At 48.1% G+C, this 16,238-nt stretch overlaps 1 protein-coding gene across 1 annotated transcript in view; it reads left to right on the forward strand.

Annotated features, from left to right (window-relative positions):
• Positions 1 to 16,238, forward strand: part of pik3cd (phosphatidylinositol-4,5-bisphosphate 3-kinase, catalytic subunit delta) — a 153,514-nt gene that overhangs the window by 122,200 nt on the left and 15,076 nt on the right. The window contains exons 12-20 of the mRNA XM_055659628.1: positions 987 to 1,117; positions 2,303 to 2,353; positions 3,021 to 3,188; positions 5,833 to 5,954; positions 7,382 to 7,525; positions 9,960 to 10,059; positions 12,707 to 12,885; positions 14,781 to 14,884; positions 15,484 to 15,562. Coding sequence (XP_055515603.1) covers positions 987 to 1,117; positions 2,303 to 2,353; positions 3,021 to 3,188; positions 5,833 to 5,954; positions 7,382 to 7,525; positions 9,960 to 10,059; positions 12,707 to 12,885; positions 14,781 to 14,884; positions 15,484 to 15,562 — 1,078 coding nt within the window. The remainder of the gene's footprint in view (positions 1 to 986; positions 1,118 to 2,302; positions 2,354 to 3,020; positions 3,189 to 5,832; positions 5,955 to 7,381; positions 7,526 to 9,959; positions 10,060 to 12,706; positions 12,886 to 14,780; positions 14,885 to 15,483; positions 15,563 to 16,238) is intronic.

Consider the following 16,238-nt stretch of genomic DNA (forward strand, 5'->3'; position numbering starts at 1 on the left):
TTCTCCTCCTCATAACCCTTGACACCCATACTAGTCAAGTATCTGTGAATCTCTTCTTTAAACATACCCAATGTCTTGGCCTCTACAGTTTTCTGCAGCAATGAAGTCCACAGATTCATCATTATTTGCTAAGTTTCAATTAGGTCCGCCCATCCTCAGTTTATAAGGATGAGGGGGGGGTCATTGAAACCTATCGAATATTGACAGGCCGAGATAGATTGGGTGTGGAAAAGATGTTTCCACTAGTGGGAGAGTCTAGGACCAGACGGCACAGCCTCCGAATAAAAGGACGTACCTTTAGAATGGAGATGAGAGGAAATGTCTTTAGTTAGAGGGTGGTGAATCTGTGGAGTTCTTTGCCACGGACATCCGTGGAAACCCAGGTAATGGGTGTTTTTATAGTGGAGGTTGACGGGTTCTTGGCAGAGCAGACTTAAAGGGCTGAGTGGACTAATTCTGCTCCTATGAAAGTGACAACAAAGGGCCTCAAAATGCAACTCTCCAATCGTCCCGCGAACTCAAAGTGAGCCACTCAGTCCACAGAGCCGATGGCAGAGTGGACTCGATGGGCCGAATGGCCTAATTCTGCTCCTACATCTTAAAGTCTTCTGGTCACAGGGAAGAGGGAAAGATGTGATAGAATGGCAAAGTAGGCTTGATGGGCTGAATGGCCTAATTCAGCTCCTATCACTTATGTGTGTGTGTGTGTGTATGTGTGTATGTAGAGGTGGGCGCTAATGATCGCTTGGCTGTTACTGGAGCCATGGGCTCAGCTTCCTAGTTTACCAAGAAGGATCTCGGCTCCAGCATCTATTACCCAGCGGGCGTGAGGGAGGGTCACCAGAGGAATGGCTCTGGCCCTCCAGTTACTGTTGTGTGAACATCTGAATGTGGAAGGATGGAGGGTGGTTGAGGGATGGTGTCTGAACCCGTTAACACGGGGCTCTGTGACAACCCGTTGACACGGGCTCCTCTCTGTCTTGCAGATGACAAAGGCGAGCTGCTGAACCCGATGGGCACGGTGCAGGGCAACCCCAACACCGACGGCACCGCCGCCCTGTACATCCACTTCCAGGCTGTCGTCAACCACCCCATCTACTACCCATCCATTGAAAGGGTAAGCACTGAATCTCACTTACAACACTTACCTCCGGGTGCTGTCTGTGCGGAGTTTGTACGTTCACCCTGTGACTGCGTGGGTTTCCTCCGGGTGCTCGGGTTTCATCCCACACATCCCAAAGAGGTCCGTCAGTAAACTGGCCGCTGGTGTGTAGGGAGTGGTTGAGAATGTGGGATAAAGTAGAACTAGTGTGAACGGGTGTTTAAGAAGGAACTGCAGATGCTGGAAAATCGAAGGTAGACACAAATGCTGGAGAAACTCAGCGAGTGCAGCAGCATCTATGGAGCGAAGGAAATAGGCAACGTTTCGGCACCGAAACCCTTCTTCAGACTGAAGTCTGATCGATGGTCGGCGTGGACTCGGTGGGACCAAGAGCCTGTATCCATGCTGTATCTTTTGATCAAACTGCTGGGCACTTGGACAGGTACATGGACAGGAAGGGTTTTGAGGGGTATGAGCCAAACGCAGGCTGGTGGGACTCGTGTACATGGGGCATGTTGGGCAGTGTGGGCAAGTTGGGCGGAAAGGCCCGTGTTGGTACTATATGGCTTTATGTCAGGACATTTGGAGGAATAGATCGGGTAGATGCGCAGAGTCTCTTGCCCAGAGTTGGGGAATCAAGGACCAGATGACACATAGGTTCAAGGTGAAGGGAAAAATATTTAATAGGAATCTGAGGGCGAAGGAAATAGGCAACGTTTCGGGACGAAACCCTTGGGTTTCGGCCCGAAACGTTGTCTATTTCCTTCGCTCCATAGATGCTGCTGCACCCGCTGAGTTTCTCCAGCACTTTTGTCTACCTGAGGTTTGCTTGCCTATTTGACGATAGGCACAAACCATTATGATAGGCATGTATAGATTACTGATGGGCAGTCCTGAACTACTATCTACCTCATAGGTGACCCTCAGACTATCTTTGATCGGACTTTACAGGCTTTACCTTGCACTAAACGTTATTCCCTTATCATGTATCTGTACACTGTAAATGGCTCGGTTGTAATCATGTATTGTCTTTCCGCTGACTGGTTAGCACGTAACACGCACCTTAGTACGCGTGACAATAAACTAAACTAAAGTCATCTCTCTGTGACCAGCTGGCAGGAAGTTGCATCTCTCTTGCCTAACATCTGTCAAGATGCCTTCAGTAACAAGTGCACTGTTTATTATCTTCCCCCCCCCTAGATTCTCGAACTGGGTCGGCATGGAGAACGAGTCAAAGTAACCCAGTCAGAGGTAAGTTCCGGGTTGTGATGCGTTTCTATTGGGCTTTGCTACTGCATGTTGAAGCTCGGGGCACTGAAATTAGATCAACCAAGTTTAGAGAGATACAGCCTGGAAACCTGCCCTTGGGCCCACCGAGTCCACACTGACCATCGATTCACCCGTCCACGCTAGTTCTGTGTTATCCCACTGTCTCGCCCACTTATCACACGACACCGACACACTGGGGCAATTTACAGAGGACAATTCATTTGCAAACTTGCACGCCTTTAGGATGTGGGAGGAAACCAGAGCACCCGGAGGAAACCCACACGGGTCACAGGGAAAACGTACAAACTCCATACAGACGGCACCCGAGGTCAGGATCGAACCCGGGTCTCTGGTTCTGTGAGGGCAGCAACGCTACCGCGGTGCCACTGTGCCATCCTCAGTCCTGCAATAGTTGCAAGCTAGCTCATCGTTGGTCATTATTCCTCGTGACATCCATGCTTGAATGATAGTTTGATTGTGAGTGTGTCTGAGGGCTTTTCAAAGGCATCTCTTGCAAAGAAGAGAAACTGGCCCTACTCTCCGTCTGAAGAAGGGCCTGGACCCAAAACGTCCCCCCATTCCTTCTCTCCAGAGATGCTGCTCTTCTTCCCTGTGTGTACTGACTGTGCTCTCTGACTGCTTGCCACAGCACTACCAGCTGAAGGAGATCATGGAACGTAAGGCATGCACGGAGTTCTTCGAAGATGAGAAAGATCTGGTGTGGAAGCTGAGGTACGAGGTCCGTGACCATTTCCACGAGGCGCTTGGTAAGCTGCTGTCTGTGGCCAAGTGGAACAAGCATGAAGATGTTGCTCAGGTACGGACTGAAGACCAGATCAGTAACCCACTACCATACTAGAGTGTATTCTGAGGGGTAGGGTATACAGGCATTTAGATGGGCAAGGGTTGATTAGGGAGAGTCAGCATGGGTTTGTATGTGGGAGGTCGTGTCTCACAAATCTGATTGAGTTTTTTGAAGATGTGACCCAAAAGGTTGATGAGGGCAGAGCTGTAAATGTTGTATACATGGACTTCAGCAAAGCCTTTGGCAAGGTTGCGCATGGTAGGCTGCTCTGGAAGGTTAGATCGCGTGGGATCCAAGGAGAGATAGCTGAATGGATTGAAAATTGACTTAATGGAAGGAAGCAGAGGGTGATGGAGGAAGGTTGCTTCTCAGACTGGAGGCCTGTGACTAGTGGTGCGCTGGGCCCACTACTGTTTGTCATCTATATAAATGATTTGGATGAGAACATACATAGCAGGGCAAGATTAGCAAGTTTACAGATCATACAAAAGTGGGTGGTTTTGCAGAGAGTGAAGAAGGTTGTGAAAAATTGCAGCAGGATCTTGATCGATTGGTCAGCTGGGTCAAGGAATGGTTGATGGAATTTAATACGGAGAAATGTGAGGTGTTGCATTTTGTGAAGCCTATCACGAGCAGGACCAAGACAGTGAATGGATCTAGGAGTGCAGGTGCATGCTTCCTTGAAGGTAGTCACAGGTGGATAAAGTGGTCAAAAAGCCATTTGGCACATTGGCCTTAATCAGTCAGAGTATTGTATAGAAGTTGGGAGGTCATGTTGCAGTTGTATAGGACTATACGATAGAACTTTATTCATCCCAGGAGGGAAATTGATTTGCCAATAGTCATAAAAACGCAAAATGCATGAAATTAAAGTGGCGAGTGGAAAGGTTTGGGGATGTGCAAAGATTGGGGAGGGGTTGGTGAGGCTGCATTTAGAGTATTGTGTTCAGTTTTAGGCACCATGTTATTGGAAAGATGGTGTCAAGCTGGAAAGGGTGCAGAGAAGATTTACGAGGATGTTGCCAGGACAAGAGGGTTTGAGCTATAGGGAGATATTGTGTAGGCTGGATCTCCATTCTTTGGAGCGCAGCAGGATGAGGGGTGATTTTATAACGGTGTATGAAATCATAAGAAAAATAGATCGGGTAGATGCACAGAGTCTCTTGCCCAGAGCAGGTGAATCGAGGACAAGAGAACACAGGTTTAAGGTGAGGGGAAAATATTTAATAAGAATATGAGGGGTGACTTTTTCACACAAAGGGTGGTGGGGGTATGGAACAAGCTGCCAGAGAAGGTAGTTAAAGCTGTGACTATCCCATCATTTCATAAGCAGGTACATGGATAGGACCGTTTGGAGAGATATGGACAAAACCTGGGCAGGTGGGACTAGTGTAGTCTCCCCCCTCTTTCCCCTCTGTCTCCCTCTCTCCCCCTCCCAGTGAGCAGGCCTGGCAGCTGAAGATGGTGACCTTTGTTGAGTGTGGATGCCTCATTGCCACTGGGCACAGGATCAACAGCGTTTAGTTTCATCTGCAATTCTAATCTGCCGACCTGCAGGCAGCCCGCAGCAAGAATTGTTTGATAAACTCAATCAAGTCCAATTAACCCCCCGGCTCCCTCAGCAGCTGCTTGTACTGTGACTCTACACTCTGCTGTGGTCTGGCCTTCACCCTCTGAGAATTAAACCTTCATTAATAACGTAAATAATGACAAAACCTGCAGTGCAAAATGTATTTAGCAGGTTTAGAGCATGCAACATGGTACATACATGTGAAGACGTTTTTTCTAAATTTTTGTCCTAATTTTGGAGTGGAGTTTCACCAGCATGCTGCCTGGATTAGAGGGCATTCACTACAAGGAAAGGGTAGACATTGGAGTAATAAGGAACTGCAGATGCTGCTTTATACCAAAGATAGACACCAAAGTGCTAGAGTAACTCGGCGGGTCAGGCAGCATCTCTGGAGAAGATGTATACGTCTGAAGAAGGGTCCCGGCCTGCAGGGTCACCTGGTTCATATTCTCCAGAGATGCTGCCTGACCCGCTGAGTTACTCCAGCACTTTGCGTCTAACTTTGAACAAACTTGGTGTTGATTTCCCTGGAGCGTCGGAGTCCGAGGAGAGACCTGATAGATGTGTATAAAATGATGAGAGGCTTAGATGTTGTGGACAGTCAGAAATCTTTCACCCAGGGCAGAAGTGTCATTGACTGGAGGGCGTATTTAAGGTGGAAAGGGGCCACATTTAAAGGAGAAACTCAGCAGGTGAGGCAGCATCCATGGAGCAAAGGAATAGGTGATGTTTCGGGTCGAGACATCACCTACTTCGCTCCATAGATGCTGCCTCACTCGCTGAGTTTCTCCAGCATTTTTGTCCACCTTTGATTTTTCCAGCATCTGCAGTTCCTTCTTAAACATTTAAAGGAGGTGTGGGGCATATGTCAAACGGCATGGGGTTGAGAGGGAAGAATAGATCAGCCATGATCTATGAATGGCGGAGCAGACTCGATGGGCTGAATGGCCTAATTCTGCTCCAAAGTCTTCTGGTGGGTGGGGACATTAGTTATCGGGCAGCATGTGGAATGGGAGCAGATGGATCTGTGGCGTGGGACCATGCATCGACAGTCTCATTGCAGCAGCCGAGTGTTTTACTTTGCAGGTGATTTACCTCCTGCAGTCGTGGAAAGAGCTGCCGGCACTGAACGCCCTGGAGCTCCTGGACTACACCTTCCCCAGCCGTTACGTCCGCTCGCTGGCGATAGAATGTCTGAGGAAGCTGAGGTGCGTATTCATCGGGAAGGAGAGAGGGCTGAGCTACACCTCCCACTACCAGAGCCAGAACGCTGAGAGAGAGAAGGATAGGTCAGCCACGATAGAATGGCGGAGGAGACCTATCAGACCAAATGCCACTCTATTCCTTGGTGAAAAGTGAACGTATAGAGGTGTATAAAATCATGGGAGCAATAGATGGGTAGATGCACAGTCTCTTGCCCAGAGTATGGGAATTGAGGACCAGAGGACATAGGTTTAAGGGGAAAAGATTTAATAGGAATCTGAGGGACAACTTTTTTTTTGGTGGCAGTATGGAACAAGCTGCCAGAGGAGGCTGGAATATCCCAACGTTAGACAGGTACATGGATAGGATGAGTTTGGAGGGATGTGGGCCAAACGCGGGTAGGTGGGTCTAGTGTAGGTGAGACATGTTGGCCAGTGTTGGCAAGTTGGGCCGAAGGGCCTGTTTCCACACTGTATCACTCTATGAATGGCCTAATTCCCTGTAACTAAGGAACATGAACCCTGTGGGAAAGCTGGACTTAAATCCAAAATGATTGTTTATCCAGTTGGATTTGTTGTGGTGCGGCCATTAGCTCGATATTCCCAGCACAGCTTCAGTGCTACTGAAGAAGTGTCTCGGCCCAAAATGTCACCTATTTCTTTTCTCCAGAGATGCTGCCTGACACTCTGAGTTACTCCAGCTTTTTATGTTTAGTGTAAGTGGTGGCAGCCTTGCTCTGCTCTGCAGTTTAGTTGTTTAGATTAGTTTATTATTAATCTTAGAGTCTTACAACGTTGGAAACAGGCCCTTCGGCCCGCTTGCCCACACTAGCCAACATGTCCCAGTACATGTCCCACCTGCCTCCATTTGGCCCATATACCTCTAAACCTGTCCTATCCATTAACATCTAAACATTGCGATACTACCTGCCTCAACTGCCATGTCGACCAACGATCACCGATTCACACTAGTTCTATCCTACACACTAGGAACAATTTACAGAAGCCAATTAAGCTGCTAACCTGTACGTCTTTTGGAGTGTGGGAGGAAACTGGAACACCCAGAGAAAACCCACAAGGTCAAGGGGAGAACGTATAAACTCTGCACAGGCAGCACCCGTAGTCAGGATTGAACCTGGGACCCTGGCGCTGTAAGCTACCGCTGCGCCACCGTACCACCTCCGTAGGACCAGGCCCTTTGGCCCACTATATCGGTGCTGACCATGATGTGAAGGCCAACCCTTATCTACCTGCACGTGATCCATATCCCTCCATTCCCTACATATCCATGTGCCTATCCAAACGTCTCTTACACGGCACTATTGTATCTGTCTCCCACACCATCCCCGACAGAATGTTCCAGGCATCCACCCGCCACCACTCTGTGCAAGATTTTTACACATTTGTTTTCCTTTTTTCCACTTGTCGCCCAGTGATGAAGAACTCTTCCAGTATCTCCTGCAACTGGTTCAAGTGTTGAAGTACGAACCATACTTGAATGCCGACCTGACTAAGTTCTTGTTGGAGAGAGCTTTGACCAACAGAAAAATTGGGCACTTCTTGTTCTGGCACCTCAGGTAAAGTTTCATTGTTGATTCAACATGTGTAGACTTTAGACTCTAGAGGTACGGCGTGAAAGCAGGTCCTTCGGCCCACTGAGTCCACACCGACCAGCGATCATCCCGGACGCTAGCACTATCCTACACCCTAGGGATAATTTACAATTTTACGGAAGCCAATTAACCTACAAATCTGTGAATCTTTGGTGTGTGGGAGGAAACTGGGACAATGAGAGAAAATCCACCCAGTCACGTGGGAAATGTACAAATTCCACACAGACAGCACCCGTAGTCAGGATCGAACCCGGGTCCCTGGCGCCGTGAGGCAGCAACTCTAATGCTGCGCCCTCGTGCTGTCCCAATCCTGAAACCCTGATGATGGGAAAACATTAATGTCCATTTGAACCTGTCCATGTACTTTGTTGTTGGAAGCAGGGGAGAACTGTAACAAATGAGATTTATTTACTATTGTTTAGATAAACACATGTTTATTATATATTATCCATGAGTACTGTGTTTACAGACATGTTATGTGGCTACAAACAAGGATGTCATTTGTTCCATTGTCGGTACATACAGGTCCACCACCAATGTTTCGAGCACCCTTGAATCCAGAGCCTTTCATGATTATTTATTTTGCCGGACCGACAGAGGTCACGGCCTCCGAGGGGAGTCCAACGCTACCAGAACGGGGGGGATCCACGTAGACTGATGACAGGCCGAGATGCTGGCCATGGGAATGGATGTGCTGGCTCCAGCTGGGCCGGAGTTCCAGAGTCCCGGCTGCCGGTGGCAAATTCAACCCGCTGATCGGCCGCAGAAGTCCCAATGAGGTTGAGATCGGCCACCTCACCCGGCCTAGGCGCCACATTTGCAGGGGGACTTCCAGGGAGGGGGAGAGTGTGAAATTTCCATGTATGCTCTCGAAATTTTGTCCGGATTAAAGGAGTATCTGTTGCCGGAAAATCAGTGGTGGACCTGTACGACAATTAATCACTCGTGACTTGCTAATATCCTCGAGGAATTGCTACTGAGCCAACTTGGGATTTATAGTGGCGCGCTACCACAGCGGGGAGGGTTCTGGACAATATCCGTGTTTCCTCATCAGGGAATCTGGAATTTGGTTCCTGCTGACTTTGGCCTTGTAGGAAGCTTTGAGAACTGCTGGTGAAGATGCCTCGGAGCGGTGGAGCAGTCTCACCACCAGGGGACAGCAGTGGGGGAGGGAATGAGTGTGTGGGTTGGCGGTGGCGGATGGAGTACCAGTCAATGGGGCGACTTTCTCTTGGACCCTGTTAGGATTTTGGAGTTGCAGATGCAGACGGAGTGATAATCAAACTGCCGCCTTGCTGAAGGGCCTGTCCCACTTTCACAACCTAATTTCCAACTTTTATACTCGTGGACATTTTTCATCATGTTGAAAACACGCCCCGACCTACTTGATGCCACGAGTACCTACGGCTAGCATCACGACCTACCTACGACCTCGTGACGACCATGCTGTGGGTCAAGTCAAGTCAAGTCACATTTATTTATATAGCACATTTTTAAAAAGTGCTTTACATTTGTAGGAGTCAAGGGTAAACTCGGCAGAGGTTGTGAATTAGGTCATGAAAGTGGGACGGGCCCTTTACTTGTCTTGCACCTTGTAGAAGAGATCAGGAGAATCCACGGAGGATGGAGAGCGGTAGAATGGTGTAAATGGCAGAGCTGCTGCCTCGCAGTGCCAGAGACCCAGGTTTGCTCCAGGTGCTGTGGTTTCACATCCCAAAGACGGGCAGGTTTGTGGGTTAATTGGGTCTCTGTAAACGGCTCCCTAGTGTGTCGAGTCATAGAGAGTCACATAGCGTGGAAAAAGCCCCATTGGCCCAACCTATCCGTGCCGACCAACATGCACTAGTCCCACCTGCCTATGTTTGGTCCTTATCCCTCTACACCTATCATATCCATATACCTGTCCAGGTATTTTGATCGTTGTGATTGTACCTGCCTCCACTACCTCCTCCGGCAGCTCGTTCCATATGCTTGTGTATGCTGGGAGTGGATGCAAAAGTGAGATAATACAGGAGTTGTGTGAAGGGGGTGATCGATGGTCGTCATAGACAATAGGTGCAGGAGTAGGCCATTCGGCCCTTCGAGCCAGCACCGCCATAGAAACATAGAAACATAGAAATTAGGTGCAGGAGTAGGCCATTCGGCCCTTCGAGCCTGCACCGCCATTTAATATGATCATGGCTGATCATCCAACTCAGTATCCCGTACCTGCCTTCTCTCCATATCCAATGTGATCATGGCTGATCATCCACAACTCAGTGGCTGACTCGGTGGGCCGGAGGGTTTGTTTCCAAGCTGTGCCGCTAAACGAATCTAATCTAGTAGCCGTTATCTCACAGCCGCGGTATTTCTGCAGTTGGTTGTTCTGAAGGTGAATCGTGTTGTGTTTGTGCTTCAGGTCAGAGGTGCACCTCCCCGCAGTGTCACTGCGATTTGGATTAATCCTGGAGGCGTACTGCCGAGGAACCAACTACCACATGAAGTCCCTGTTGAAGCAGGTGGGTGCCGCCATTGCCGGGGGGGGGGTGGGGACCGGGCCTTTAGCCACGAACCATCTGAGAGTGAGCGGACTTGTGATCCAACCACAGTGTGACCCACCAAACTAATTGTCCATAATACTTAACGCACTGGGCTCCCACATGAGTTCCCTCATTCAGCGGCACTGCGGTAGAGTTGCTGCCTTTCAGTGCCTCACATTGCCAGAGAGTCGGGTTCGATCCTGACTACGTCAGGTGTTGTCTGTATGGAGTTTGTACATTCTCCCCGTGACCTGCGTGGGTTTTCTCTGGGAAGCTCCGGTTTCCTCCCACACTCCAAAGACCTACAGGTGTATAGGCTAATTGGCTTGGTAGCAATGTAAATTGTCTCTTGTGTGTGAAGGATAGTGTTAATGTGCGGGGATCGCCAGGCGGAGCGGACTCGGTGGGCTGAAGGGCCTGTTTCTGCGCTGTATCTCTAAACTTAACTAAACTAATCTTGCAAACTAAACTAGGAAAATAGCGAACCTCACTTTAGAACAATGAACAGATTAATTGAATTTAGTTGAGTTGAGCTTATTGTCACTTGCATAGTATAGTGAAAAGCTTTTGTTGCGTGCTAAGTCAGCGGAAAGGACATACATACTTGCAATCGAGCTGTCCACAGTGTACAGATACATGATAAAGGGAACAATGTGAATAATGTTTAGTGGAAGTTAAAGTCCACTGAAATGTGATCGAAGATAGTCCAAGGCTCTCCAATGAGGCAGATAGCAGCTCAGGACTGCTCTCTAGTTGTTTGTAGGATGGTTCGATACGATAGATCGCAAGAGAACCCAGTGAGCCTTTGTCTTAAATTAACACGACATCCTGTAAAGTCCGAATATTGAAACGGCTAACAGTAAGATGAGGTGGCTTCTTTGTTTGTGTAATGGCTGCTCGTGTTGTATCGTCGGCCAATACCAAAAAACAAAGAAGGAAGGGAATGTTGCCAAAATGGCTCATTCTCATTCAAGCAGAAAGAAGGAGTGAGTAACTGAATTCTCCAACATCGATATTGAATGCCACAACGATTAGAAGAATGAGGGGGGATCTCATTGAAACTTACCAACTAGTGAAAGGCCTGGATATAGTGGATGTGGAGGGGATTTTTCCACTATTCTAGGACCAGGTCTAGGGAGAGTCTAGGACCAGAGGACACGGCTTCAGCCTCAGCCCCAAAACGTTGCTTGTCGATTTGCCTCCACAGATGCTACACGGCATGCTGAGTTCCTCCAGCTCTTTGTTTTTTGGTCAAAATATGATTAGCGTTTGACGGCACTGAGCCTGTACACATTGGAAGAGTTTAGAAGGATGAGGAGGGAACCTCATTGAAACTTACTCAATAGTGAAAGGCTTGGATAGAGTGGATGTGGAGAGGATGTTTCCGCCAGTGGGAGAGTCTAGGACCAGAGGGCACAGGCTCAGAATATAAGGATATACCTTCAGAAAGGAGATGAGGAGGAATTTCTATAGTCGGAAGGTGGTGAATCTGTGGAATTCATTGCCACAGACAGCGGGTGTCAGAGGTTTTTGGGCAGAAGAATGCGGTTGAGAGGGAAATATTGATCAGCCATGATTGAATGGCGATGGGCCAAATGGCGTAGTAGACTCAATAGTGAGATGAGTAGACTCAATGGGCCAAATGGTCTAATTCTGCTCCTATGAATTATGAACTTATGAACTGTAGATGCTGGAATTTAGAGTAAAACACAAAGTGCTGGGTGAACTCGGTAGGTCAGGCAGCATCTGCGGAAGGAATGGACAGACGATGTTTTGGGTCGGGACCCTTCCTCTGACTGATTGTAGTAGGAGGAAGGAAGGTGGGACAAGGCCTGACAAGTGACAGGTGGATACAGATGAGTGGAGTTTGATTAGCAGATGAATGGGTGCAGGCTAGAGAGGTAAAGGAGACAAAAGGCTGTCGGATACAGAGAGAAGAGGAGTGCCATGGATAGCCAGGGGCAGGGATATAGGTGGAAGGAAATGGTGGGGGAGTGGGGGAAAGATTGGAAGTTGGATGGGGAATGACAGGCAACTGGAAGCTCGGAGTCACTGCCGCATGATATTTGAGCCATACAAAAACTGTGCAGATGCTGGAAATCTGAAATAAAAACCGAAAAAAGTGGAAAAACTCAGCAGGTGGAATGTGTGTTTGCTTTCTCACTTGAGCCCAGGCACCAACATTCAGCAAATTACTGGGGTGCCTTGATCATGCAGAGTATCTGAGAACTGAACTACTTTACAAAGCATTGTGTGTGTGTGTGTAAGTGTAATTATGTGTGTATGTGTCAGTGTGTGTCTGTGTGGTTCTGTGTGCGTGTGTGCGTGTGCGTGTGTGTGTGTGTGTGTGTGTGTGTGTGTGTGTGTGTTTGCGTATGTGTGTGTGTGTGTGTGTGCGTGTGCGAGTGTGTGTGTAAGTGTGTGTGCGTGTGTGTGTGTGTGTGTGTGCGTGTGTGTGTGTGTGTGTGCGTGTGTGTGTGTGTGTGTGTGTGTGTGTGTGCGTGTGTGTGTAAGTGTGTGTGTGTGTGTGTGTTTAACATTGAGGATGCTCTTGCAGTTCTGTAACGGAGGCGTTACATGAATTCAGATCTTTACTGACACTGTCCCGCACCACGTTTTCTTGCAGTGTGAAGCGTTAAAGAAAATGAAAGCCCTGAACGACTTTGTGAAGTCCAGCTCCCAGAAGACGACCAAAGTGAAAACGAAGGAAGCCTTGCACATGTACATGAAGCAGGAGACGTGCATGGAGTCTCTCTCCAACTTCTACTCTCCTCTAAGTCCCAGCAACTTCCTCATGGAACTCTGGTGCGTTGACTATGAAGGGAGGAGATGTTACTGTGGGGGTCTAGTATAAAGAAACACTGCTGCTCCATTGAATGTCCAAGCTTCTGACAGGCCGTGTTAGTTTTGCTTGTGTTATGAAGGCAGGTCATGAATCCACTCTCTCCGGCATCTTAGAAATTTGTCCGTACACAATTCATAAATCACTATTCCAAAATTTGCGAAACTGAATAAAATTCGATCTTAGAGAACTCGTGTGGGGGGGATAAAACTTAAATGAATAAATGTGAAGTGTATTTTTTGTTCCGCTTGCGTTTCCTGACACAAGGCCAGGCTCGGCGATCGCTTCGCCCAACACCTCCGCTCGGTTTGCATTAACCGACCTGATCTCCCGGTGGCCCAGCACTTCAACTTCCCCTCCCATTCCGAATCCGACCTTTCTGTCCTGGGCCTCCCCCATTGTCAGAGTGAGGCCCAGCGCAAATTGGAGGTGCAGCACCTCAAATTTTGCTTGGGTAGTTTACACCCCAACGGTATGAACATTGACTTCTCCAATTTCAGATAGTCCTTGCTTTCTTCCTCCTTCCCCTCCCCCTTCCCAGCCCTCCCACAAGCCTACTGTCTCCGCCTCTTTCTTTCTTTTTCCCGCCCCCCCCAACATCAGTCTGAAGAAGGGTCTCGACCCAAAACGTCGCCTATTCCTTCTCTCCATAGATGCTGCCTCACCTGCTGAGTTTTTGTCTACCTTCAAGGTCAGATGAGATGGCTTTGCGCAATGGAAAATCGCGATATGGGACATTTTCTAGGAAGGCAAACCTCCTTCACCGCCCCTCGCTGTAACTCAAGCGATGCCTTAAAATATATTCACAGGAAAGACACTCAGTATATGACTGATTTTACATCTATTGTGCCTTCAAATTAATGTCCTCTATTCACAATGCATCGACACCGCTCATGGATTCTCTGTAAACCACATGCCCATGGAGCGTTTGCTCACATCCACAATTGGACTGGGTACAAACTCAAAGCCAAACTTGGACATTTTTACCAAGAAGAAAATAATCTGTTGCAACAGCGACCGTCCGTACTCTAGAAGGACTGCAAGAGCAAATCCGAGGGCGGCACGGTGGCGCAGCGGCAGAGTTGCTGCCTCAGAGCGCCAGAGACCCAGGTTCGATCCAGATTACGGGTGCTGTCTGCACGGAGTTTGCATATTCTCCCTGTGACCGCGTGGGTTTTCTCCGGAATATCCGTTTTCTCCCACACTCCAAAGTTATACACGTTTGTTGGTTCAATTAGTTTTGGCAAAAGTGTAAATTGTCCCGAGTGTGTGGATAGTGTTAGTGTTTGGTCGGCGCGGACTCGGTGGGCCGATGGGGCCAGTTTCTGGGCTTTCTCTAAAGTCTAAATCAAATGTCTTTCCGAACATGAAGCACAACCACTGCCTCTACGCTTTGGGTGATGGTGGATGTTGGCATCAGCAGATACCCTTACAGGGGGCAGATGCCTTCAGAAAATAATAACCAGTCATTTAATATCTAGGGGGACACAGTGGAAGAGTTGCTGCCTTACAGTGCCAGGGACCCGCACACCTGTGAATTGTAAATCCTTCCTAGTGTGTTTAGTTTAGAGGCCCTCCAGCCCACCGGGACCGCGCTGATCAGCGATATCCCTACACTAGTTCTATCCTACACACAATAGGGGCAATTTATAACTTTTACTGAATCCAGTCACCCACAATCGTGTCCGTCTTTGGAGTGTGGAAGGAAACGGGAGCACCTGGAGAAAACCAACGCAGTCACGGGGAGAACGTACAAACTCTGCACAGACGGGACCCGTGGTCAGAATCGAACCGTCTCCCTGGGGCTGATGACTGAAGTGAGCTAGGCACTGATCCACCTCGCTTCTTGTCTTTCCAGGGTGGAGAAATGCAAGTTTATGGACTCCAAGATGAAGCCTCTGTGGATTGTTCACAAGATTCCGGACGGAAGTCAAATTGGTATCATTTTCAAGAATGGAGATGGTATGAAAATCCTCACTTTGCATGTTTTGGTGTCTATATGTTTTGGTAACAGAATATTCTGATAACACTAGAATAAAAGGAGGTATCTTACAATGAAAATGTGGAAGAATTTCTTTAGGGTGATGGATCTGTGGAATTCATTGCCACAGACGGCTGTGGAGGCCAGGTCATTAGGTATTTTTAAAGCGGAGATGGACAGATTCTTGATTCGAACGGGTGTCAAGGGTTATAGGTTTATAGGTTAATTGGCTTCTAGGAATTGTAAATTTTCCCTAGTGTGTAGGATACGGAGTGATCGCTGGTCGGTGCGGACTCGGTGGATCAAAGGGCCTGTTTCCCCGCTGTACCTCAAGTCTAATAATGTACATTCTCTTGTACCTCTGTGAAAAGTGAAATTAAGTCAGCAATTTGGGTCGGAAATCCTCTGATAGAACAAGAATCTCAGAATTGAAACATCGACTCTGTTTCTCTCTCCACAGATGCTGCCTGACCAGCTGTGTGTATTTTCTGTTTTTTCTGGTTTTAATATTTCAAAAGTAGAAGTGATCTCCTATTTCTATGTTGGAACAGTTACTTTATATTTTTTCTGCTTTGCACAGATCTTCGCCAGGACATGTTGACAATACAGATGATTCGGCTGATGGATGTTCTGTGGAAGAAACAGGGTCTGGACTACAGGTAATAAAGAACAGCCGATCATTTAGTTAATCCTCTACCAACTTAATTCATCTATGAAAAGAAGCTGACTTTGGAATGTGGGGAACAGCAGTGTGATTTTTTTTCTCTACATGCAGAAATAGAGGCACAGAGTCACACAGCGCGGAAACAGGCCCAACTTGCCCACACTGACCAAGATGCCCCATCTACACTGGTCCCACCTGCCTGCGTTTGGCCCATTTCCTTCCAAACCTTTCCTGTGCATAAATCTTGCCACAAATGCTAATGCTAAAACAAAGTATCAGTCTGATACTTGTGCCAAATTACAGAAACCACTCGTGTAATTAAAGCTTAGATACTGAGCGCAGCATTTATACAGAGGCAAGGAACTGCAAACACTGGAATCTTGTGCAGAACACAAAGTGCTGGAGTAACTCGGCAGACCAGGGCAGCGTCTCTGGAGATAGGTAATGTTTTGGGTCGGACATCTTCTTCAGACTGATAGTAGTACGGGAGCTGGAGGCGGGGCAGTCAGGCGAGTGATGGGTGGACACAGGTGACGGGGTATGTTTGATAGGTGGATATAGGCTTTACATTTCACACCTCCCCTTTGGTGCCTCTATTTTAGACTTTAGAGTGCGGAAACAGTCCCTTCGGCCCATCGGGCCCGTGCCAACCAGCAATCACCCCACACACT

This window comes from Leucoraja erinacea, chromosome 30 (genome assembly GCF_028641065.1).
Source record: "Leucoraja erinacea ecotype New England chromosome 30, Leri_hhj_1, whole genome shotgun sequence".
NCBI lineage: Eukaryota > Metazoa > Chordata > Chondrichthyes > Rajiformes > Rajidae > Leucoraja > Leucoraja erinaceus.